Source organism: Molothrus ater, chromosome 4 (assembly GCF_012460135.2).
Source record: "Molothrus ater isolate BHLD 08-10-18 breed brown headed cowbird chromosome 4, BPBGC_Mater_1.1, whole genome shotgun sequence".
Classification (NCBI taxonomy): domain Eukaryota; kingdom Metazoa; phylum Chordata; class Aves; order Passeriformes; family Icteridae; genus Molothrus; species Molothrus ater.
This window is the reverse complement of record NC_050481.2, coordinates 63,743,449-63,768,739: the sequence shown is the minus strand read 5'-3', so window position 1 is coordinate 63,768,739 and position 25,291 is coordinate 63,743,449. Positions and strand designations below refer to the sequence as shown.

The 25,291-nt window shown below is 41.2% G+C and overlaps 1 protein-coding gene across 2 annotated transcripts in view; it reads left to right on the top strand.

The window, feature by feature from the left end:
• The first annotated feature begins 4,090 nt into the window (after nt 1–4,090).
• Nucleotides 4,091–25,291, top strand: part of FAM193A (family with sequence similarity 193 member A) — a 77,474-nt gene continuing 56,273 nt past the window's right edge. For both annotated transcript variants that reach the window (XM_054514732.1, XM_036382658.2), the window contains exon 1: nt 4,091–4,502. In XM_054514732.1, coding sequence (XP_054370707.1) covers nt 4,269–4,502 — 234 coding nt within the window. In that variant the 5' untranslated portion in view covers nt 4,091–4,268. The remainder of the gene's footprint in view (nt 4,503–25,291) is intronic.

Here is a 25,291-nt window from a genome sequence, read left to right as displayed (position 1 = left end):
GGGAATCAAAAGAGACTTAAGGGCCCTGGGACTATTGGCAGAGGGATAGGGAGCACAGGTGCTGATTCCCTTGATCCTTCCAGTTATAAGGAATAGTGCTGTTGGGCAGATCCATCAGGTCAATATGTGGCTCCAAGATTGGTGTAATTGGAAAAAAATTGAGTTTATTGACCATGAGATTATCTACTCAACACCTGGTCTACTGAGCACTGATGTGATACACCTGTCTCAGGGGGGAACAGAGCTGTAGCACAGGAGCTCGTGGGGCTCCTTGACCGAGCTTTGAACCAGCTTGGAAGGGGGAAAGGGATAAAACCAAGCTCACCTGTGAGGAGTGAGGGCACTGCGTGCCAAAAACTTGAGGAAATTAGCACTATTGGGATCCCTTAATCTGCTTTACAAGGTATTGGCTACAATGTACCACACCTGAACTGTTTCTACGCTAATTAACAAGGCATAAGGAAGGAAGCCAAGGAGCTAGAAGTTCTGGGCCCAGTCTGGGGGGATGAGTTCTGTTACTGGAGTGCCATTTTGGATGATACAAGGCTCTTGAGGAGAGATAGGCAGGAGAGGCAGAGGGATAGCACTGTATGGAACAGAAGGGTTAGAATATATGGAGCTCACAGCTGGTGATGGAACAGTTGAGAGCCTCTGGATTACAATCAAGTGGCAAACAAATAATGTGGATGTCATCGTGGGAGTCAGCTACAGACCTACAGCCAGGATGATGATGAAAATGAGTCTTTGAGGAACTAAGGGACACCTGCAAGCCAACTGCCCCTGTCCTTACTGGGGACTTTAACTTGCCAGAAATTAACTGGAAGCATCGCAGCTGGTACAACTGAGGCCAGAAGATTCCTAAAACACCTGATGTGCTTTAAACTGCCCATGGCATTGCCGTGTGTGTGAGTTGCTTCTTTGAGTTCAGTCTATTACCAATGTCATCAAGTAGCACCTGTAAAACTGGGAACTAAATGCATAATTAAGAACCCCTTGAAATGAAAGAAACCATAAATTTTAACCTCCCTGGCACAGAAACTCTTATTTCAAAAAATGTAATGACTAACTGGTCTCTTAATTTTCACTTGAGGTTATAACAGTAGTTCAGTGTATAGACTCCTTACATCATTCTGCGTGCAACAGGAGACCAGTACAAATATTCCAGTGAGGTGGTAAAACCATATTGAGTTTTTCCAGCCACCCTGACATCCTAAAGGCAGAACTCAAAGGTAACTGTGACCTGAGCACTCTATTCAGCCCTTTATTGACTTAATGGCTCACAGGGAAAATTACAATGCTGCTAAAACTGGCTTGGTTCAAAGGAAGAGCATGAGAAAGCCCTGCAGTGATCTGCACTGTTTATGCAGTGAGTTTTTATATATGGCATTCCTGGAAAATGTGAAAAATTTTCAGAGTACAAATAATTTTTCCCCCAAAAGGGTTTTGAAATGCCATGCTTTAGATTACAGTGAGGTAAATTAGCTTGTTCAAATGACTATGTTTATTTTCTTAGGGATGAGATGGAATGTTATAAGTAATTTAATTCAAGTAAGGACAAGAAACATAGTCATAGGTCTCCACAGCAGTGAAATTAATTTCCTCTGCCTTTTGTTCCGGTTCATACAAACATTCAAATCCACCATCAAAGCAGCAAGTTCATTTCCAAAACAACCTATTGGCTCAGCAGCTAATTGAAAGTGGTAGCTAAGTTCAGTGCAAACCTGTAAGAGTACTACATTTACCTGCTGGTTTAAAAAAAGACCCTGGCCTGCACAGTTTATAAAAACTCACTGTCCTGCACTGTGAATTTTAATATTGAAAGCTGGATTTAAAAAAATCATCAGGATGTCCCTTATTTTCTGAAGTGTAAAAGGAAAGCATTTGTTTCTGCAATAAGATTATCAGAATTAAATACTGTGATGTCAGACTAAGTAGTATTACTTTAGCTCCTGTATGGTTGAGTGATTTTACTATAATAGTTTCTCATAATAATGCTTTTTATCTGTAATACATAGGGGATAGAGAGACTGACAGAGCTATAATCTTTCTTTCAAAAGCGCGGTGTTAAATGAAGAGGGCTCAAGTGAAAATATAATTTGGAAAGGAAGATAAAGACAGCCCTATATAAGACTGTGTCATCATTTCAAGTGAAAGATGTTAGCTCTGAAAATAATGCCATATATTATGAAGATAAGTCAACTTCAAATTTGTACTTCAGGGTCTGGAATTTATTTGTTTGTGGCAAAAGGCTGTGTATGCTTATGTGTACACAGCTACTCTTGCCACTGCTATTTGCAGTTTATGCAGGGCTGTGTGTGCTGAGCATTGAATGTATTTTTGAAGACCAGGGTCCTGCCACAAAAAACCTTTTCCACCTACTAGAATGAACAAATGTGATCTCCTGGTTTCACAGCTTGCTGTGTGTAAAAGCAAAGCTCCTCTATGTGTACTGAGATAAACTAAGCCTGGAACAGCTTCAGTGTGGATGGCATCTTCTACTGGCCTTCTTCCATTGCTCTCCCAAAACTCCTGAGTCTTTCCCATGATCTTTTATGTGGATGGTCATTGGTGAATAAAAGGCAAATATGCCAGTGCTCCTGAACTATCCTCTGACCCACCATCACAACCACTTAATGCCTTCACAATTTTAATGCTGCAAAAGAGATTTTAGAGTGCCTTAAGCACTCACCAGGTGTGCTCACAGCTATGATTTTTGCATTACACCACCCAAAGTTAAAGCATTTCATTGCATCCAGAGGAGGGTGATGGAGCTGGTGGAGGGTCTGGAGCACAGGTCTGAGGAGGAGCAGCTGAGGGAGCTGGGGATGTTCAGCCTGGAGAAAAGGAGGCTCAGGGGGGACCTTATCGATCCCTGCTGCAGGGAAGGAGGCTGTAGCCAGGTGGGGGTTGGCCTTTTCTCCTAGGAAAATGACAGGATAAGAGGACACAGACTTAAGCTGTGCCAGGGAGGTTTAGGTAGGACATTAGGATGAGTTTCTCCACAGAAAGGGTGATTAGACATTGGAATGGGCTGCACAGGGAGGTGGTGGAGTCCCATCCCTGGAGATGTTTAAGGAAAGACTGGACATGGCACTCAGTGCCATGGTTTAATTGACATGGTGCTGTTTGGTCATAGGTTGGACTCAAATTGCAAAGGTCTTTTCCAACCTAATGGATTCCATGATCCCATGAAATTATCACCAATTTTAATGCGCTCACATCTGTGATTTCTGCCTCATGCCACCCAGATGAATGAAGGCACAAAGCTAGAGCATTTCACCTTTCCTGGGCCTGCGTGTGACCGTGCACTGTGAGGAGAACATGGAATCATGGAATCTTTCAGGTTCTTAAAGACCTCTGAGACCAGTGAGTCAAACCATTAACCCAGCACTGCCAAGCCCAGCACTAGACCCTGTGGCAAACTACTAAACTATCACGAAGCACCACAGCTACACATTTATTGAGCACTTCCAGGGATGGTGACTCAGGCAGTGGCCTCTCGGCACTTCAGGGCACAGCAGTGCCCTCAGCCCCAGCGTGGTGTAACCTCCATTTTCAGCCTGCCTTGTGTGGGATTTGGGAGCGGTGGTGCCTGTGTTGTTCTGAGGGATGGTTGCACAGAGACAGTATGACAAAAGAGCCCTACATTTAAGGGCTGTGTTATGTCGGAACAGCAGGCGGGCTGCGGCCCCTTACGCGGAGCTTTGCCTAAAACATCCCCTCACGCTTCATCCCGAGCACTGCGGCCCCTTTAAGGAGTCACATGGCTTTTGGGCGGCGCTGTAGTCCCTTGACCGGGGTGGCAACGCTGGCCGGCGCGGCTAACGGCGGACCGGAGGACTACAACTCCCAGCAGCAATCGCGGGGACGGATGAGCTCATCGCCGCGCCCAGGCGGGCGTCGCGATGCACGCTGGGAACTGTAGTCCAATGCCAGTACTGATGGTAGGTTACGGCGAGGTACAGAACTACGCCTCCCAGCGTGCCGAGTGGCGCCGGTTCCCGTCAGCGCCGAGGGGGAGCCCCCCAACGTAAAGGGGGATCACTTTCCCCTTGTGTCCGCCATATTGGACGGTAACTCTGCCCAGCGGCGCCGGGGCCGAGCGAGTCCCCGTGGCCGTGACAGCCCCGCTTCGCCCGCGCCGCCCCGGGAGCTCCGGCCCCGCCCGGCCTCGCCAGCCCCGGGCGCTTGGCGCGACTCCGCGCCCCTTCCCCCCACCTCCTCCTCCTCCCCGGCGCTCCCTCCTCCCGTGCCCGGGTGTCAGCACCATGAGTCCGGCCGACGCCAAGCGCGGAGCGAAGCGCCGGAAGAACAAGCGGGGCGGCGGCCTCGGCAGCACCGGCGGGCCGGGACCCAGCGGCGGCACCGGCGGGCTGGGCAAGGCCGGGGGTGCGGCGGCAGCGGCCCCCGCCCCGCCTGGCGCGGTGGGCGCCCTGCTGACAGCTCCGGGCGGCGGCAGCGGAGCCCCGGGCGGCGCCGGGGCCGCGGCGGGACACGGCGAGGTGAGCGGGGCCGGGGCGGGCGCGGTGACATCGCACACCCGCGCTGGCAGCCGGGGCTGCGCCGCGACATCCCCCGGGCCGCTCGGGCCCCGGTGGGGTCTCGGGGCTGGGCCGGGGCTGCGGGGAGGGGGCGGTGGGGCTGGGGCTGGGCAGCGGCCGCAGCTCCCCACCCTTTGTGGGGGAAGGGCCGCGCCGGCTGCGCGGGGCCGCCGCGTCCTGGGGTTTGTCCTGAAATCAGCTTCGGCCTCCCCAGCCGCGGGGTCTCACCTTAATGGAGGAGATGGAAGAAATAGGCGGGCGGGCCTTGAGAAAGCAAAAAGACACCTCCATTACGCCCTTTTTGCAGTAGCCAACTTCGTTATTAAGCATAGGAGGTTCATTGTAGCTTGCACTGTGGTTGGCACTCTGGTGTCTTGGAATAATTCAGATCTGTTACATTTCATATTATGGTGACATTTATTCGAGCAGATTGTGTAGTTTAACTGATTTTTTTCCCAAGAAAAAATACTCAAGGATCAAGCCCTTAAAAAGGCGTCCTATTGGTTCAAGTAGCAAAAGAGCAAATAAGTTCATGTTCCTTTCTCTTGTGAAGGTTACCTCAAGTTTTTTGTTATCAACGCAGAGCTTGTGTTCAGGTATCATATTTACAGCCGCATTTCCTGCTGACAGCATCTTCAGACTTCCATGTGCATGTCATACCACCTGCTCCGTTTCCTCTTGCTCTCATAAACTTGTTGAGCACATGAAGGGGAAATGAAAGAATTGGCTTTTGTGATGTAGCATGTCTGAAATGCCATGATACAAAAAATGGGTTTATTTTGTTCTCCATGTAGTTTTGTGCCCATCTATTTTGCTGGGTCAACAATCAATCTGGTGATTGTAGGTTGACTTTTTTCCCCCTCTGTTTAAAGCTTGGGTTCATACACTTTCATACTTGGCTACTGTACTTTAGATTAACTGTTTCTGTATGTCTGTCCTAATCTGACACTTAACTTCATGCATAATTTCCTTTTGTGACAGTAGCCTATATGTGACTTAGATACCCAGAAGAATGATGTGCTTAATGGCAAGAGGTGTGCGTGTGAAGGTTTTTATTTGCAGCTTTGCAAGTCATCACTCAACACTATTCTAACTAAACCTGTACCAGGAAGATGTGTCTTGTTTTGTTTTGTGTCTTAGATCACAAGCCTTTACAGGCACAGGTTCCTAGATATTGAAAGACATCATCATGCCAAGGGAAATAAAAGCAGCAGCAAAATGATGCTTAGAATGGGACATTGATGTGGCTCCATTACCCCCAATATTTTGATGTTTGTGGCTTGTAGTTATGTGCAGTCTAGAACTTTGGTTCTCATCAGACTGTATGTGATCTTTCTGAAATTTATCTTAAAAGCCAAAATCATTGCTAGCCTACCCACTTTGTGTTCCTTATTTCTTTCAGACTAGGCAGTTCCAAATAAAATCTCTCTGAAAGTATGTCATGTCATGTCTTGAAAATTAAGTACTGTGTTTCAGCACTATATTTTTGGGAAAAAACATCTGTCTATTACACTTAGATGTTATTCATACTTTTGTAAGTGTACACAACATATGATTTAATACATTTGTGACTTTGTCTTAACTGGTCTTTTTTTGCCTCTACTCTTAGATGTGTATGTGAATTGTCAGATGTTTCCATTTCCATTTGTAGTGTGATACAAGTGATTCTGAAGACTGATGGGCAAGTGGGGAGTTAAGTCAGTTAAACAAACAGATTAGTTAGTTAAACTAGAATACACCTGCAGCACAGATGTTGATCAATCAAACAGTAAGCATGTTAGAATGAGGTTTTGAGGATAGGTAAATCCCTGTGCTCAGTTTCTTGGAAGGTAAATGCTTATACCTCATAATGCTGCTTTAAAGTTGGTGTTGCTTGCTCCATAGTGGTTTCAGTGACCTCTTTCTCGATGCTTTCAATAGCTTTCCAATGGTTGTGACATGAAAATGCCAGTACTTAAAAATTTGCTGATAATCTTGTTGCAAAGGTGAAATCTTCAAGTGTCATTGCATGATTCTTGCTGATGTGAGAATAGGATCACCTTAATGGTGTGTAAAAATTTGGTAGTTCAAGTACGTGGTCAAAACAAGACTTGGTTTTTTGAGTGAAAGACTAGCAGATGTTTTTTCTGGATGAAGTTGAGAAGAAAAACTGTATTTTACAGGACACATCACTTCTAAATTAGGTGCAATGTTTGTTTTGGCTGGATGGAGAGTAAGCAACACACTAATAGCTGTAAAGTAGTAACCAGGCTTGCTTTACTTTCATCTTAGCCAGAATAATGTGAAGTTCCCTTTGGTGGGTAAGAAATCATCAACCAGTTCTCTGCTGAACTAACTTAAATATTTAATCTTTGAAAAGATGTAAAATATAACCACCAGCCCCCCACAAATTTAGTGTTTGCTGCACAGTGTAGTGTGTTCTACTTGTTCTCATGCTCTCATTGCTCTCATGCAGTTTCCAGCTTTTGTCACTTAGATGGTTTTAGGGCATCCATTCTGGGTGGGGTGGGCACATCCTTCTATTAGTGCTCTGTTAGGTGATTCTTCCAAATCTTGTCTAAAAGACAGAATGAAACAGGATGTTAAATGAATATCCTGTGTCTGGTCCACATTCTTGTGTGTCAATAATTGTTCAGGATAATGTATACTTTGAACCTCCTTTATAAAACAGATTGACTGTAGTTTAAAAATGAATGTATTTATGGTTCAGACTAAAAGCTCATGTGCCAGTATTGAAATTCCAGCTAACCCTGTTAGAGCTAACAAATACATTTGAATTGATGTGGAGGGTTTTTGGAGACTGCAGGCTAAATTCTGCATTAGAGTGCATGCTGAGTCTTGTTCTGGGGTTCAAGTGGGCAACTCCTAACGGGATCTTCCTGGAAGGAATGTTATTCCATGCACATGCTTTGTGGCATCTGAATTCATCCTCTGAAGCACTGTCAGATGCTTTGGAGTGCTAGTGAAGTTAAGGTGCATTGGCAGTGTATCAGTGCAAGAGAGTCTCAGTTTTGAAAACCTGTAACTGTGTCAACTTTAACTGGAACTGGAAACCAAGACATTTAGTTGTCCAGTGCTGCTGCAAGACTTCTCTAGTTTTTTTTTCTTTTTAATATGTGTATTTATAGAACTAGATCTTGCTTTCTGTTCTGTTTTGGTTTTGTTTTAATTCAGTAATGCATTGCATCAGGCTTTCTTAATTTGATCCTATAAATTTTTGACCGACAGTTGGGTTATTGTTGTTGTGAGAGGCATTTGATTATCTCTAGCAACCACTGCATAATTCATACATATACTATAGCAAAATTGGCTATTCATTAGTATGTTCAGGTATTTTGGAGGGAAGAGTGGTGTGTCAGTAGCTGATCAACTACAGAAATACTTTTTGTTACAGGTTTGACCAATCTTGTGTTATTAAAGGGAATAATTTAGTAGCCATTATATAATTCTCTCACTTGCATTTTTCAAAGTATTGTATGTCAAATGTAGTAATGTATTGAGTCTTCTTACACTGGAGAGCTCTTTGAGAATTTCATAAAATACTTCAGCAGACTATTTTTTTATTATGGGGTACTGCTTTTTAAATAGAGATTCTATACATAGCAGAATGTACATTGCCAATTTCTTCAGCAGCTTTGTAGCTCGTTGTGTTTTAGTGACATGTATGTTTGATTTGTGATTTCACATTTTCCCTGTTCTCTCTTCCCCTTCCATGATTCAAACACTCAGAAGAGGAGCTTTGTCAGGAGCTCAGAAGTTCAGCAAATAGCTAGCTTTTGTCCTTTTATGTAGGGCCTCCTCCTCTCCAAAAGCAAACTTCTTTTGGCCAATTTTTGTCAAGGCTCAGGTAAACTAGATAAACTCCAATTAATAAAACAGTATTCTAACCTCTGCTCCTCAGGCTGAGGCAGCCAGTACTTGCAAACACTGGCTTGAAGAAAAGCAAGCGCCTTTGTGACAGTCAGGTAGTAAATTTCTTCCTCTGATTAAAGGTACTTCACTTTTTTTTTTGGTAATAGACATGCAGTGCCTGCCCTGAAGAGCTTATGTTCTGCTTTTTGTAATAAAAGGAGACAGAATGGGATAAAACTATTCGGATTTGCTTCAGATGGTATGGTTGAGTTAACTTGCTAATTTAGAAGCAGAATCTAAACAGAACATTTCAAACTTTAAAACAAGCTTAGTGGTTGCATAACATTGACATTATTAGCTCTTTCATAGCTTCTTCCCATGCTCAGTTAAGGCATTTTTCAGCTAATAGACCTGAGACCAGAGGCACAGAACCAGTGATTGGGTCAGTTCTCGTAATGCTGCTCCTGGGAAGAGAGTGCCTGTGTGTACTCGTGACCTTGATGTATATCCAATCCTTGAGCAGTCCATTTCTCCCCCACCTCCTGCACCTGCAAAATCATGGTCACCTGATAATGACAATAATTGGTTGTGAATTGTTAAATGAAACAACCAAAATATCAAAAGCATGTCTGAAAATAATGGCATCTGGTTCAGCAGTGTCTAATCCATATCAGCCAAGGATCCTCCTTTGCCTTTGTTAGGAGACATTTAATTCCAGGTGTGAAGGCAGAGGATTTTTTTTCTCCTTGCTGTATTGGTTGCAAAATGTGAGAGATATTGAGAGAGAATTTTTTTACTTTAAAAAACATAGTGACTCCCTTCCTCTCCTCCCTTTTGTTTCCTGACTGTGGAGGCAAAACCTTGGTGATTTAATTTGGAACTAGATTAGTTTGAAAAGTTAGTTCTGAAGTAGGTGTATATTGATGGGAATATCCAGGGTTCTTATCCTGCAAGTTTTTTGACCCCAAACAGTACATAAAGCTTTATGTAAGTATTTAATACTACATTATTTTCTTGGTTTCGGCATTTTTCCTGCTGTGGTGGTATCTCATCTTGGGGGGAGTCCTTGGATACTTTCTCCTTTACAACAGGAGATCCAGTCAGCTTCTCTTCTGCCTGCCAAGGAGAGCTGAGAGGATGTGGAAATTCAGTTTGGTGGTGCTTGGTGCCTATGAGAGTAATGTTCAGACCTTGATATGTGTGTTTAGCAAGGGTGGTCCTGAACAAATACAGACCTGCTGAGGGCATGTTGTGGAGATGTGACTGGGAGAAATAACTGGGAAATGAGCTTGCTTTGCTTAGGATGTACAGGACTTCACGGGTGTGCTAGGCAGTGTTCTGGGTTTGTATGGATCTGAGTAATCAAAGAAGGTTTAATATTTATTGGGGCTCCTTCACTGATGGGAAAGGAGGTCATATATCCCCTTTTATTAGGGTAATGGAAACAGTCCCTACATTTTCCTTTCTTGTGGTGTTTTTTTTAAATTTAATAGCGACTAAGGTAGCTGTGGACTGGTCTGTTTTGAGAAAGAATATTCCATATGTGGAATTTTACCTAGGATAATGAAACATAATGAAATATTTTAGTTAAATGTCTCAAAGAATACTGCAGTTCAGTTCCTTCTTTGCTGCAAATGAAGAGTTCAACAGGGAAATGACATTTGTGATGTTACTCTTAATGATAATACAGGAACTGCCTAAATTGAGGCTTTTCTGAGAATGCAGTAGAATAAATATGCCTTTTTTTGACACAACAATTACTTAATTTTGTGTTGTAAAAATTCAAGGCAGCCTATGACATGACTGACCTTCACCTCCCCCCTGTGAGGAAACACACCAGAAATACTAAAAAGATACATCTGAGCAGCATAGCCATTTACATGAGGTAAATATTTTTTCCTAAATATTCTTTTGTTATTTACTTTTTTAATAGAGGATGTACAGCTGCTTTAGTGATGCAGAAGTTAGTCCAGGCACTGTTTTGCAAAGTGGATTTTAGGGGGAATATTAATGGGGTTGCCTGTGAGCCTCTTGTGAAGTTGTTCTGTTGTTCATGTTGGACTGGTGAGAAACTTCCTTGGGGTGGCAACTTTAACCATGTTCTTAAATAATCAACTCCCCTTCTTTTGCAAAAGGCACAAAGGTAGTTCTCTCCATCTCAAAATTCCTAGCAATGATAGAACCTGCTCAGACATCTGAGAGGCAGGTTCCTGTTCTGCATCACTCTGTAGAGGGGCTGTCTCTCTCCACGTTTTATTGAAGGGAGCCTGGAGACATTTTGGTACAAGCTGAGTGCTGAAGTCAGCTAAGGTGAAAAACCTCTGTAGGAGGCCATGCTTAGCCTCTACCTGCCTATTCAGTTATGGTTTCTTCCTCTTAAAAAAACCAAAAAAAGTTGGAGCTCAAATAGGTTATGATACAAGCCCCCTTAGGTCATATCTTAAAGAGTAACTTTGCTCATTATAAGGAGGAAATAAAAGATTTACTTCATTGTACATTTTTCAGAAAATCTCTGTGTGCTTCCATGAAATATTTCTATACACAGTCTCTCCTCAGGCCTAGAGGAACAAGCCACAATGGGCTGTAGGTGCCTCTGTATTGTTACTTAGTGTGGAAGGTCACAAAGTCCTCATGCACAGTAGTCCTTTACATTAGTCCTCCTTTCACACACTAATCTGTTCAACTGGCTTGTAGTAGTTTTGACAGGTGTTTACTTGCAAAGGATGTTCAAAAATGTGAGACAACAATCACCCAGGTAAATAATTAAGTTTTTACAAGGTCACACATGTAATTATTTTGAAGTCCAGAGCTGTGGACTGCCTGGATCTTGAGCAAACTTGTCACTTATGGCATCTGGACTTCAGGGCTTCTCTTATGGACTCATGTCCTACTCCTCTTAGAATGTGCCTGTGGGAGGTAAATTGTTTGTGGTCCAGGAGGAGCCACAATGGGCAGTGAGGACTAATTTCTGGGAGGGTTCCTGGGTGACAGTTGCTTGTAGGAAAAAGCTGCTGGCTTTTTTTTTCCCCTTTAACTGCTTTGGCAGCAGTTCAGTGGTCTGTGTTGAGCTGCAGACAGATGGAGGATGTGATCAGCTGTTGGGACAGTGTTTGCTGCTCTAAATAGCTGTTTCTTCTCTTCTCCAGGGAAAGGTAGCAGGCTCAATAGAAGTGTCTGGCTGACAGCACAGAACACATCACTGTTCTAGATGTAAATTTTCAGATGCCCATCTTTATTCTTCTAGATATTAATTATGCCTACAATATCAAAAGTGATTGTTTAGTCAAGGCTTGCATTGCAATGTCAGCATTGCTCACTTTGATTCCTAAGTCACTTGGTGCTCTTTTTGGAAATAGTAGCTTCTCTACTTAAGACCAAACTGTGTAGAGAACTGGGCAGTGTTTGGTTTATGTCACAAACCTGTACATGTGCTGTAGACATGAGCTATTAACATATGCATGCATCACTGGACTATAAAACTCTAGTGATTGATATCTGTTATTAAATAATTATTGATAAGTTAGCTCTAGTAGTTGTCATTTAAAAATGTCATGGGCTCTGACATGGCTCCATGGAGCCATAACTATTTGTAATTTTATGAATTAGGAATAAAGACACTGGCAACTGAAGCCCACTCCAAGGGTTTTGCTACTTAGACTTGGGTGGACAACAGTGAATTAATTGAGACATGTTTTTGTATCATTTTTTTACTTCCTCCTTTAGGTTTCACCTCCTTTAGGAAATCTGCAGGCTTAGCAGAAGTAACGTCTAAAGTCAATCCTCAGAAAGGGTACTGGAAAATAAGGAGTGAGTAGTAGGCATGTTTCTCTACCGTGTCAGGAGCTGAAGGAGTTTTTACAGTGCTGGGAATCTCAGTTATAACACTCACAAAGCTGTTGAGAAGGGGGAAATGATTCTGGCATGTTGTGTTAGGACCATCTATCTCCTGAGCCAGCTTTTATAAAAAATGGTTATCTAAGCTAATATATGATCTGGATTTAGGGTAGTCAGCTGCCTCTCAGGTGGGCTTGGCACAGCTGTGTGCTGGCAGGGCTGGCTGCTGCCAGAGCTAGTGCAGGATAACTCAGTGTTAGTGTTGAGCTCTGCCCACCAGCCATCATTTAGGAGCTCTAAACATGGATATTTGCCAGCTAGACTGACATCTGAACAAGATCCTGAAGCAGCACCTTTTTTGTAGAAAAACACTGCTTTCTTGGGGACTGGTCTCTTTTGCTCTGCTTTTATTCTCCTTGTATGTCAGAAGAAACAGGTGGCAGATACAGCATTGGTAAGTTAACAGAAGTCTGTGGGTAGTGAACGAGGGTGGGGTCTTTAGAGGGATAGAATAAGACTAAAATGTGAGTTTTTTTCCTTTTGGATGAAGTAGGAGATGTGTCAATGTGAATGAGGGGAGAAAACTGTAAAAGAGCAAGCATTGTTGATGGTACATGAAATATGCTTGGCCTTTTGAAATGGACAGTTGAGTTCAAGAAAGAAAGACAGACTGTTGAATGCACTAGCTGAAAAACATGGCATGATGTAGACTTGTGTTTTGAATTTGACTGAGAAGTTTTGGTTGTGTGCCTCAGGTTTTGAATGTCTGTCATGATACCAGGATTGTAAAGTGAGGGAAGGAAAAGAAGGCTGTCAATTCAATCTTTTTCCTGAAAGCAATTTGTTAATTAATGCAAGCCATGACTCTAAAGTCTGTGTGTTAGGGGCTATCTCATCATGTGTAGCATTGAAATATGTTGGAAATATTAAATGCAGTGAACATGTAGTGTTGTAAAGTGCTGTAAGGCTCTACCTTGACTCCTCTTCTGCTTTCAGCTTTGTGCTGTCAAACTGCATCGATGATGGCTCCTTGGAAGCAAACGATGTGGCTTCAGGCAGGGGTGCCAGACTTGAATACACTCTGCCGCCCACTTCTCTCTTTGAGGCTTTTTTCAAAGAGAGAGACCTAGTACAAACAGCTGTGTGTTGATGTGGTTGAAGTCAGTGCAGTAACTGTGGGCACTGCAAACTTTATGATTTCTTCTGTATTTTGGGGCTAAAATAATGAAGGTTTTAAAGTAGGAATTTTTTTTAATGCCAATGCTTGTTTTCTGGTTTTTGGTGGTGGGGTGTCATTGAGTTTGTTTGTTTGTTTGTTTCTTTCCCTCTTTGCAGAAATAGAAACTTAAGCTCTCAGAGCAGAAGTCTTCCTAAGCTGGGGAGGTGATGATGCCATTGAATTTTACAGAGAATTGCTGCAGTTGGATGGGACCACTGGTGGGGTTATCTGGTCCCACCTGCCTGCTTGAGTAGGTCTCCTAGAGCACCTTGCACAGGTGGTTTCCAGACAGTTCTTGACTATCTCCAGTGAGGAAGAATCCACAGCATCTCTGGGCAGCCTGTTCCAGGGCTCAGTCACCTGCATAGTGAGGAAGTTCTTTTCAGGTGGAACTTCCTGTGCATCAGTTCCCAGCTCTTTTCAGGTGGAACTTCTGTGCATCAGTTCCAGCTCTTGCCTCTTGTGCTATTTCCTGGCACCACTGAGTAGAACTTGGCTCCATGTGCTTGACACCCTCCTCTCACATGCTTATAGACATTGATATGATATATTCTTTGTCTTCTTTTCTTGTTGAGGCTGAGCAGGTAGTTCAGATATTTCTACTATTAGGTGCTTTTTTTTCCCCTGAGATTGGTAGTTTAATTTTAAAATGCCTTGAGAAAAACATGTTGTAATAGGCAGACTTTTGTTAGTTTATAAATATTAAAGGAAGTTAAGGAAATCTCTTTCAAGTTCTGTAATTATATTAAACTCAACAGTTGACAGTTTCAAATGTGTTATAGGGAATATTTCACTGAGATAGATATGATACTCTGAATTTGGGTAACATTAATGATGCAAGCCCAGAGACACTTCCATGGGCGGATGCATGTGTGAGAATGTGTGTGTTCATGAGCCTTTTTGGAACATGGTGTTTTTGAATATGGGTTAAAGAGGTTGCTATAAAAGTGTAGGAATGAAGTAAATAATTTGTATGTGTGCATGGAAATTATTTTTGAGTAGGAGAATATGCATATATGTGGGCTGCCAGTGACAAAGTACCTGAGTAAATATTTAAAGGTTCTTTGTGTCTCATCCTGAAACCAGTCACAGGAAACAGAAGAGTTCACCTTAAAAAGCAGTTCTGAGCCACAGTATGGTTCTGCCAGCCTTTAGTGTTTAATTGGTGTGGAGTTAATGACCAAAAGATTTCTTAATTGCCATAATGCTTCCAGGCTGCTTATCTTCAATAAGCTGCTGCCACAACAGATGGTGGTTTAGCTGAGGTTCACTAGAAGTTTTTCACAATTTTGTTTTAGTGGCCTTAACTTATCTATGTGGCTGTAGCTAATGTGTAGCTGAAACCCAGATCTTTACTGGAATAGGCTTCAAATGAATTAAGGTTTTAGTTTGTCATCCAGCAAGAGATAGAACTCTCCTTTACTGTCAAAGAAACTTTACTGTTTTATCTGTGTGATCATCTTTATTTCATCTTCACATTTTTTTCTGGCTACTCCCAAGATTTGGCTCCACTATACTGTCATTCTCCACTTCTTTTCAGGGAGTCTGCAGGGAATTGTGCTGGTGTCTGCTGTGATTTGAGACAGCTTGCAGCACAGCCTGAAGCTGACTAGGATGGGGTTTTTTAGCATCATAATAGTCTGAGCCACAAGAATGAAAGTGGACTAAGCTAAAGTTCTATAATTTTAGATATAAAAAAAGCTGTCATAAAGATTCTTATGTTTTCAAAGTAAAAAAAATACAATTATTTTTCTCTCTGGAAAACAGGCTGCCATACTTCTATAGTATACACTAGTTAGAGATTTGAAACCTTATGTAGGAGGGTATGGAACTTTGTACTAAGAAACATTGCATAGTAACTAAGTTAAAGATTAATTATTATTTAATGTTTTCAGAAGTGCTGTCATTGGTTACCTAGCTTACTGTTTTTCAGAATTATGTACAAATTATGACAATCACACACTGAATATTATTTGGGCTGCTTGTTGTATGTTTTTTGTAAACTTGATGGCTGCATCTTAAAAAATGGAGAGGAACATTCTTCTGTCAATATTTAAAGTAATTCTGAGCCTCTGTTTGCATTTTTATTCAGATGAAAAAATCTAGTGATTGTGTAAGGTTTAGGGGATTGTTCTGATCCCTAGAAATTTGTTAAAACCTTACTAGAAATGGCCTGTGGTAATTTATTCTTTAAGTAGAATGTTCAGACAGAAGTCTGAATGTATGCTTGCCTTTGTGGCTTTTAAGTAAGGTCACATTTCTTTTAAGTAAGAAATGAGGCTTTGTCTAAATGTGAAGCCAGTTTTGAAACAAGCTCTGAAGTCAGTGGATTGCACTTGATGGTGTTACCTGTTGGTGAGATTGTCTCATCCTCTCAGTCAGTAAGGTGTTACTAATGATTTGACAGCTAAGCTGCAGAAGTCCATGGTAGGCTGTGTCTCCTCTGCTGAAGTCTAGAAGATCCTAACCGGTGTTAAACCTCCTTTGCACTGAAAACACTAAAAAAAAGAAAAAAATCAAAGAAATTTACTCCTAACCCTGTTTATATTTGTGATAATCCTGAGAAAAATCAACATCCTGATCATGAGCTTTATCCATGAAGGTTTAACTTGGAGAAATAGCATATAAATAGTGTACAATGTTACAAAATGGAGGATACAGAATCACACTGTCAATTCAGTTGGGAAGAGCCTCTGAGATCATGGAGTCCAGCCTTGACTGATCACCACCATGTCAGCTAAACCATAGCACTAAGTGCCATGTCCAGTCATTTCTGGAGTGCCTTCAGGGATGTGACTCTACCACTTCCATGGGCAGTCCATTCCAATGTTTAACAACTGTTTTCACAAAGAAATTCCTTCTTATGTCCAACCTAAACCTCCCCTGGCACAGCTTGAGGCCATTTCCTGTTGCTGGTTGCCTGGGAGAAGAGACTGAGCCCCAGCTGGCAACAGCTTCCTGTCAGGGAGTTGTAGAAAGCAGTAACATCACCCCTGAGCCTCCTTTTCTCCAGGCTAAACACCCCCAGCACCCTCAGCCACTCTTCATGGGAGTTGTCCTCCAGACCCTTCACCAGCTCTCTGTCCCTCCTCTGGACCTCAATGACTGAGAACTGAGCACCAGGACTCAGTGCTGAGGGTGGCAGTCACTGCCCTGGTCCTTCTGGCCACACCACTGCTGATTTAATTTTAATTTGATTTCATTAATAATAATTAACCCAGCTGCCATTGGCCTTCTTGGCCACCTGGGCACACCTGGCTCATGTTCAGCCACTCTCACCCAGCACCCCCAGGTCCTTTTCCACGGGGCCCTTTCCAGGCCCTCTGCCCCACCTGTGGCACTGCAGGGGTTGCTGTGACCCAGGGGCAGGACCCAGCACTTGGCCTTGTTGGACCTCAGAGCCCTGGGCCCACTGATCCAGCCTGTCCAGATCCCTCTGCTGAGCCTTCCTGCCCTCCAGCAGATCAACACTCCCACTCCAGCCCTCATTATGTGAGGTATTGTCCTAATAATAAAAAATAATTCCCAAATAATTGTATTTTTACATTTTAATTTTTTCCCAAGTTAGGGAATTTGTCTGATGGAAAAAAAAATTTCTGTGGTTTCTTTGTTACTCATGTATTTCCTTCTTTTTTATAACAGGAAATTAGTCTTCACTGTTTTATTTTGCTTGCATTGTCTTGTCTCTGACACTTCTGCCACAAATATATTCTTTGTATAGTGTGCTTGAGTAGTTTAACTTTTCAAAGTTACAGGCAAAGTTTTTTTGGTGTTGGTATTAACTCGTGATCAGCAAAAATTAGTTGATGCAATGGACTGCCTTTATTGATGCTTTTAAGACTCTATTTATGACTAGAAATTGTCCTTGTCTTAATTTTTTCACCAAAATGGCTATTGTGTAGGGTGGTGTTTTTGACATGAGAGAGTTTGCATAGCTATAGCAGTAATCTGTTAATGAATGTTACTACATGATCAGAAAGGTGTTAGGTCTGATGATTATTTCTTTTGTAGGTGTTTCTACTTAGTGGACTTTACTGGAGTTTAGTGGAGCACAAATCCCTGCTGTTGAAGCATGAGAGGATCACTGCAAGATGTGTTTCTGGCACCTGTTGTGCCTGCCCTTCCAATATGCTTTTGTGATTCTTTTGCTCTTAAGCAAAATTTATTGAGCAGGAAGGATCTTGGTAGCTCCTCTTATGGAAAACCAGTCCTTGTGGTCAGACATCCTGAGCTAGTTGGAAATTACACTGGTTAGGCTTCCAGCTCCACTGTACTGCCATGAATAGGGGTGGGAGAGGCAGAAAGGATGTCTGTGTCCCACTGCTGCTGTGGGGACTTATCCTTCTAATTAGACTGTCTTATTTTTCATTTTCCTAATCACTCTTTCATTTGGGCACTTGTGAGAGAGAGCACATGTAACTGTGAGTAGGTACTGGGTGGGCAGGTAGTCTGACCACCACAGGCTATCAGGAGCTGTGTAGCTTCCAGGGGAGTTGAGCTTTTTGGCCCTGTTTTGTCCCCTCTGTGAATCATATCAGGTAGACTCCACTAATTCTCGAGCTTTTAATCTTCTTTTAAAATATTAAAGCACATTAGTATTTGTAATTATATATCTTGATACATATTAAAAGGTAGATGATTTGTCTGAGGAATACAATTGATTTTCTTTAAGATCATTTTATGTTATGGGTTTGGTTTTTTGTTTTGTTTTTGTTTGTTTGTTTGGGGTTTTTTTTGTCATTGTTGTTTTGGGGTTTTTAATTGCACTCTAAGAAGTAGACAAAAATCCAAGCAGCCATCTTTGTAAACCAGCTCCTTAAATCTGACACCAAAGTTGATTATAATATTCCAGAATCTCCTATCAGTGCTCTAGAGTCTTAACTTCAAGGTTTTTTCCATGCTTATTTTTATAAATTCATCTGTCATTCATCTGTCTTCTGCCCAGTGGAGACAGTACTGAGTCTACTTTTGTTACTTGTTTGTTTAACTTGCTCTTAAAATGACCTATTTGATAGAGACTCCACAACTTCACCAAGCAGCCTATTTTGACTCTTAACTACTTTGCTGCTAATTTTCTATTGCATAGAATTCTCCCTTGCTGCAATTCAAACATTTTGTTGCTTATTCTGTTTGCTATGGATAGAGAGAACTGATTCTTCTCTCTCCTCAGTGTTTTGATGAGTAAGGTTGGTGTCCCCAGTTCTCTCAGCCTTTCCTGGCAGGAAATAATAATAATATTAATAATAATATTGTCTGTGTCTGGTGGTAATTCTGTTGTGGCTTTTCTCCAGCTGTTCCTGTCTGGCTCCAAGACCTGTGCTCAGAGTGAGTTGCAGTTGTCCCTCTGAGACTCTGAGGAGCAGTATTAGGTGAAAGGATTATGTCCTGTGTCACATCAGCTATGCATCCCAAGGTAGCATTCATTCTTTCCATCAGCCTGACCTTGTTGACTCCTCTTTTGCATATAGTCACTTAGAACTATTTGGAAATTCATGGTAATTGTCAAGATCCTGCTATTTAATTTGGTCATGAGTAAGTTTCAGTTCTTAAGGCTGTCAAAGACATTAATCAAGTAAATCATGACATTTGTTCTTCCTCCCCTGTGTAAATCTTTCATTGAAGAAAATTTTACTGGTTTGACATAACCAAGGTGGCTGTTCCTTCTCTCCATATCATCTAAGTGCTTAAAAAGATTGTTTGGGTATATTTAACTTTTCTGGGAACTGAAGACATTCTATTCCTCAGGTGTTTCTACCTTCACTATCCTTTTTTTCTCCTTCAGTTTTGGTGTGTTGTTTTTGTTTGTTTGGGTTGTTTTCTTGTTTTTTTTTTTTTTTTGTTTTGTTTGTTTGCTTTGGTGAAGGGTTGGGTTTTCTTTGAGGAATGAGGTTGTTTCTTTGTTTTAAAGAAAGGGTTTAAATAGTTCACCTTTTTCTAAGCTAATTATCTAAGACATCTTCCATGAGTTTTCAAATATTGGATAATTGATTTTAAGGTGGCTCAAAGGATTTCCTGAGGAAGTTTCTTGAATGTTATCAGATCTAACCTACTTGGAAAAAATGTAAGTATGGCTCGTTCCAATAGTCAGTTGATTCTGGGTGGATATTTTTACTCATTTACTTGTGCTAATTGTGCTGGTCACCTGCTTGTAGTTGATCTCTTGAAGGACTGTTCTTCATCAATCTGTTTTCTCTCTTCATTCAGTAATGGAGAAATTCTAGTAGTAGTAGTATACTGATAGAATGATTTCTTAGTAGCCTCAAGCTGTTTAGTAAGAATTCTTTCATTTTGTGCCTTTAGCCTTTCATTTTTGTCCCTCTTATTCTCTTGCCATTGTTATGCTTGTTACTCCCTTCATGTGTGCTTTTTCTGAGTCATTATTCTCTTGCTATGTTTTCTATTCTCTTGCTATACTTGGTTTTCTTGAATTTGTTTGTTTCTATTGTCATTTGAGAATTAACTCTTCCTTCCCATAGACTTGTCATCTGCGAGCTCTGAGTGATGTGAAATCTGTCTCTTGCTATTCTTCCTTCCTTTCCCTCTTCAGTAACCATTGAATTGATGGTTCACTTCCAGTGAAACTCTTATTGTTTACTGTCAAATACTTTTTTCTTGCTGCTTACAGCTAAAGGAAGTGTCTTGAGTTGCTTTCTATGTTTTAAAAATGAATGTTCCTTGAGCCGTTCCCAGTAGATGCCTAGATTCTCATTATCTCCTTGTAACAAAAAGTATTATGGGTTTTTCTTTCCCCTTTCAAAAAGGATTTTTGTCTGTTAGCCTTTTTTGATGGTCTGTGCTAAGTTTGCAGCTTGTTAGCACTCATGTGCTTTCCTCTTTTTATTATTTGCAGACTTGCAGGATACCTCTCTGCATTTGTGATGCTTGTATCCTTTGAGTGTAGGGCATAACACTCCTCAGCATTTGTTTGGTTTGGGTTTTTGTTTGCATGTTTAGGTGTTTGTTGTGTTTTTTGGTGAACTGACTGGATCCTTTTTCTGTTAGTATTCCAGTGGGAAAGGGACTGTTATGGAGTAGATCATTGTGTTATTCCCATTCAGAGAATTCTAACTCCTTTTCTTATGCTTTATAGATTAGTATGCATTTGTCTAAGACTGATGGATTGGTTACTTGGATTTATGAACTTTTGTGAATAATTACTTGTACTTGCTTCTTGGCTTTTACCCTGGTATATCATCTTTGAACTCTTGATGTTTTGCTCATCATCCTAGTGAAAAATAATCTTCCCTCAAGCTGACAGTCAGGAAAGGCTTTTTTTGTATGTGAATTCCTTTTAATGTACATTGTCACCTACCAGCACACAGACCCTCATCACATGGTCAGAGAAGCCAAAGCTGTTGTTTGATAGCATTTTGAAATTTGTGGGGTTGTCTGCAAGGAGAGTTTGTTCCTGACAGTGTTGGGGTGTGGAGAGCTGGTTGGGAGCTTTCTGTTTGTCCTCAGTTGTTGTTAGTAGTATCCATGAAGGGTAGTCAGTGGTGAATGACATCTCAGCAGCTTTTATTTTCTTGGGTTTGAAGGAGGCAAAGAACATCTGGAGCAGCATGCATCCAAGTAGGGCCAGTATACAGCTGGTTCTTTATGGTGTTTTTTCTGGTACAGCTGTTTACTTGGCTTTGTCTTTTGCAGTCTCCCATTGAATTGCCTTAAAGACTTAACAGTCACAGATGTCTTGGTTCAGCTGCCTCCTGCTTCTCCTTAATGCCTCACCCCCCACAAAGAAACCCCACAATCCAAATCTCAAAACCTCTTTCTAAGAATCTGTTGTGTAGAACTATGGGCCCTGTATGTTTTCCTTGTAATCCCCCTCAGTATAGGAAATACAGGCAAATGTTCCTACAAATCCAGTCCAAGACATAAATTTGTCTTACTGTGTCATTATAACCTTTTCATCCTCGGGTCAGGGAACATTCCAGATGAAAGTTTTGGAGATGCCACTTTGATTTTTAGTTCCTTCTATGTGTGTTGGAATCATTGTTATCTTCCTGCCATTTACACCTTTGCATTTTGGTGAGGGGTAGCTGAACGGACTCCTTGGACACTCTGATCTCTGATTCTGGAGTTGTGGCAGTAAATTTGGGCCAAAAGACTTCAAGCTTTACATGTTTCCTCATTTAATTCAGTAAACTTCTGCTCCCTCCCATGGTGGTGCTTGAAGCAAAGCATGTGTTGTGTTTCAGCAGTGTATTTCACGTGGCCATGAGAAACTCCTAAGTGATGTGATGTGATATGTGTGTGTATGGTGAGCATTGAGAGCTTGGCAGTTTGAGGATAATGAAGTACAAGGGCTAATCTTGTGTGGCTGTTAGCTTAACTCGGAGTTTTATTAACTTTGTAATGATTTATTAGAAACACAGCCTTTGAATGCAGTTCTGATGTTAAGGCTAACTTGCTGCATCTTCTGTAATTTTGCTGATTGCTCTTAACTATTAAAACTAGGACTCTCCTGCTTACTGATGCTGATTTTTGCAGAATTGAAATGGCTTAGAAATAGGGAATTTCTCTGGCTTGTACTGTCAGTGTCATATCCTAGTACAGCATATGTAATTTGCCTGACATTTCTTTTTTTCTATTGAGGGAAAAACATGGCTAATTTTAGAGATTGCACTGGTGGATCAGTTGGAAAATGGCCTCTCCCATGTCCAGAATGTGGCTTTACTTAATGCTTCATGAGATTCTGTCAGGAGGATGTATGTTTAACCCTTTAACAGTTAACAATTGAGGTCATTTTCTTGTAGCATAATTCCTGGAGTAGGGCATTTGCAGTTGTAGCATGGAAGTTACATGGTCAGGTAGATAATTCCTAGATGTTGTCTTACACATCTTAAACTTGCCTTGGGATGAATGCTTTCTACTGTTCATCAGGCACATCTTGGGGTTGGGTTGGTTTTGTGTAATCCTATTAATTTTACATGTTTGTGTTCAGTATTGAAGTTGGAACAACAGATTAAAGCTCTAACAATTCTGACTAGGAAAAGAATTTATATGCATGGTTGTTACCTGTCAGGGCTAGTTGAGAGAATTTTGGGGTGTTTTAACTATCTGCTCAGAGCACTTTGCTCATTGTACTTGGGAAAATGAATGCTTGAATCGTGTTCATTATTAGCTTTTGGTACCTTTTTTTAGCATGTGGCTGCAAAATCACTGGGAAAATGTTGAACATATTCCTAGAACAGAAAAGACAGAATCCTGGTAGGAGGTGGATTGGCTGTGTTCTGCTGTGTCATATTTAGCTACAAAGAAGGGAAGTATTGCATGTGGGAAGGGGTATGTGCTTCTTAAAAATTTGTAATGTGTGTAATTAGAACAAAATTTCCTTCCCTCCCTTTTTTCACTGGAAGGCCTGGGTTCTTGTAGCTGCACATGCAAGTATTACAGATACAAGTGTGTTTTCACTCAAGTCCAAGCTTGTCTGCACTTAAGTAGTTCTGTTATTTTGTATACCTGCTGCCATTTCACTTCAGCTAGGGGATAGCATTTAATGCTGTGTTGAAACCCATGAAATACAATGAATTCCTGCACATCCACCAGTGAAAGACCTGATTTCCTTCCCCTGTGATTTTATTTTGATTTCAGTTTTTCAAGCTTGCTTTACCTTGCAAAATGTTCATACCTTTACACAAAATACTATTTTTTTTCCTTTTTATTTTATTTTAAATGCAGTTTTAAAGGATATGTAAGAGCTTTGTAAAAACTCTTGTAGACAAATTTCCCTTCCTTTCCCCTGGTGCTGAAAAAAACACCCAGAAGACAAAGGCAGCTCTGATACTACAATTGAGTTGCAGATGTATTTGGGAGGCTGCAAAGCTTTTTCATGTGAATGGTAATAAAAATGTGAAGGGATTGGGGCAGCTGTTGTGATTCTGTTTATCTATAGAAATATGTAAAATGCCTTTCACTAGCTGATTCAACTTCATTTGAAATAGATTTTCACTGTCCATGTCTTCAGTTCTGCTTCATGCTGTGGCTGATAGTCTTGTCCTTCAGTTTGAGTGTATTCCAGGACACTTCACTCTGCCTCCCTGTCCTTGGTTTATTGTTGTTTTCTTCCCATCCCCTGTACCCTTGCAGATAGAGACTCGAATTGCTTTGCTAAGCTAAACAAGGCAGGGCTCTTGCTGACAGCCCAGTTTGGCTGTCACCATGTCTGTTCCACTTAGGCATTTCTGGAGGGTGGTTGACCAAATGAAGTCTCCTCCAGAGGGCTGTGAAGCAGCACTAATACCTCCTTCCTCCTGAAAACAGTGTGCTGCATCTTGGAATCATGTTTCCTTTTCACAGTCGTGGTGATGAGCATCAGCCATTGGTATAACAAAATCCCCTTGTACTTCCCAGTCCCGATAGAGGATTAATCTGGGAAAGCCTCTTTGGCTGCAAATACTGAACGAGACACTTGTCAGTGTCAATGCACCTTTAGGATGTGCAATTTTTGGATTTGGAGATAGGAATTGAAAAATTCTGACAGTTGGAAGTGTAAACTATGAATAATGAATTGAATATAGTGAAAGACAAAAATTACAGAATCATCAATACAAATAATTAAATATACACGTGCATGATTATACTTCTTTAAATAACCAATTTCTAGTAATGTATTCTTAATTTACCTGTAGTACCTCAGATCAGTGCAAAGCAAAATACAAAGAAGAAAAGGATATTAATTCTACTGGCTTTAATCTGAATAAATGGTCTTATTTAGCCAAGTAATTGGTTACACAAGTATAAGCATTGTCTTGGTTTCACACAGTTTAAGAGCTGATAGCCTCATGTGTATTGTAGCTGGTTGAATTTTGTTCTGTTTAAAAACATTTTTTTAGGAAAAATGAAGACCTAAGATGAACGCAAGCTAATGTTACGGTTTGCAGCTTTCTGACTGGTATTTAAATTTTACTTCAAAATGTGGGGCTTTGTGATTTTTACCATCTTCACCACTTCTTTGCTGAAGTGTCATTATTTATTACCCTAAGTAGGCTATAATATTTCTATGCTAAGTTATGTTTTAACTTACTCTCTCAAACTTAAATGTGTATTTTTAAAAATTATTTTTAATGATCAAAATAATTTTATTTTACTGTGGAACTGAATTTTTCCTCTCTGATGCTATGAGGAGTGGCTCATCAGCTGCAGCTGCCATTTGTACAAACAGTGGTGCTGCAGTTTGCAAAGTAAAGCTTAACAGTTGAGCAAAAGTGTAAGTTTAGGTTTCTCTTCCCCCTCCTGCTCCCCAAGGACAAAATCTTTCATTTCTGGCAGTACAATATGTATTTCTGTATGGTAGATGTTATGTATTTTTTCTAGTATATGTTTATAAATGTAAGCATGGTAGAAATTGTGATTCTAATACTTCTCAAATTTTTCTAAGATAAGACAGATGGTTGTAGGGTCAAAGGAAGATAAAATGACAAGTTGGGATTTGCAAGCGTAGGTACTTTTCATGGCATCAGGGATCTGTTGCTTTCTGCTGTAGTGATCTTCTCTGCTGGAAGCAATTAAACAACCACCAGAGACTGCAGTAGGATTCACTATGGTGTTATTAACCCTTGCTTGGACATGCACATCTTCCTTGAGAAGGGACCTGGGCAGGGCCATGGAGAGAGCTGGGCACTTCTGTCCTCAGGGTGGGACAGCACTGCACCTACTGTTCACTGCTTTTGAAAAAATAAAGGAGACTTCAGCTTGTTAGATTGCAAATGCAATAGGAGTATTTTTGTTCCCAGGTGACATGGATCTTCCAGCTTGTAGTAATGGAAAACCTTCAGTAATAGGTTTGCTAGTGGGTTATAGGGAATTGTGGTAATGTTGTTTTTCTTTTTATGTTGCGTTGGAA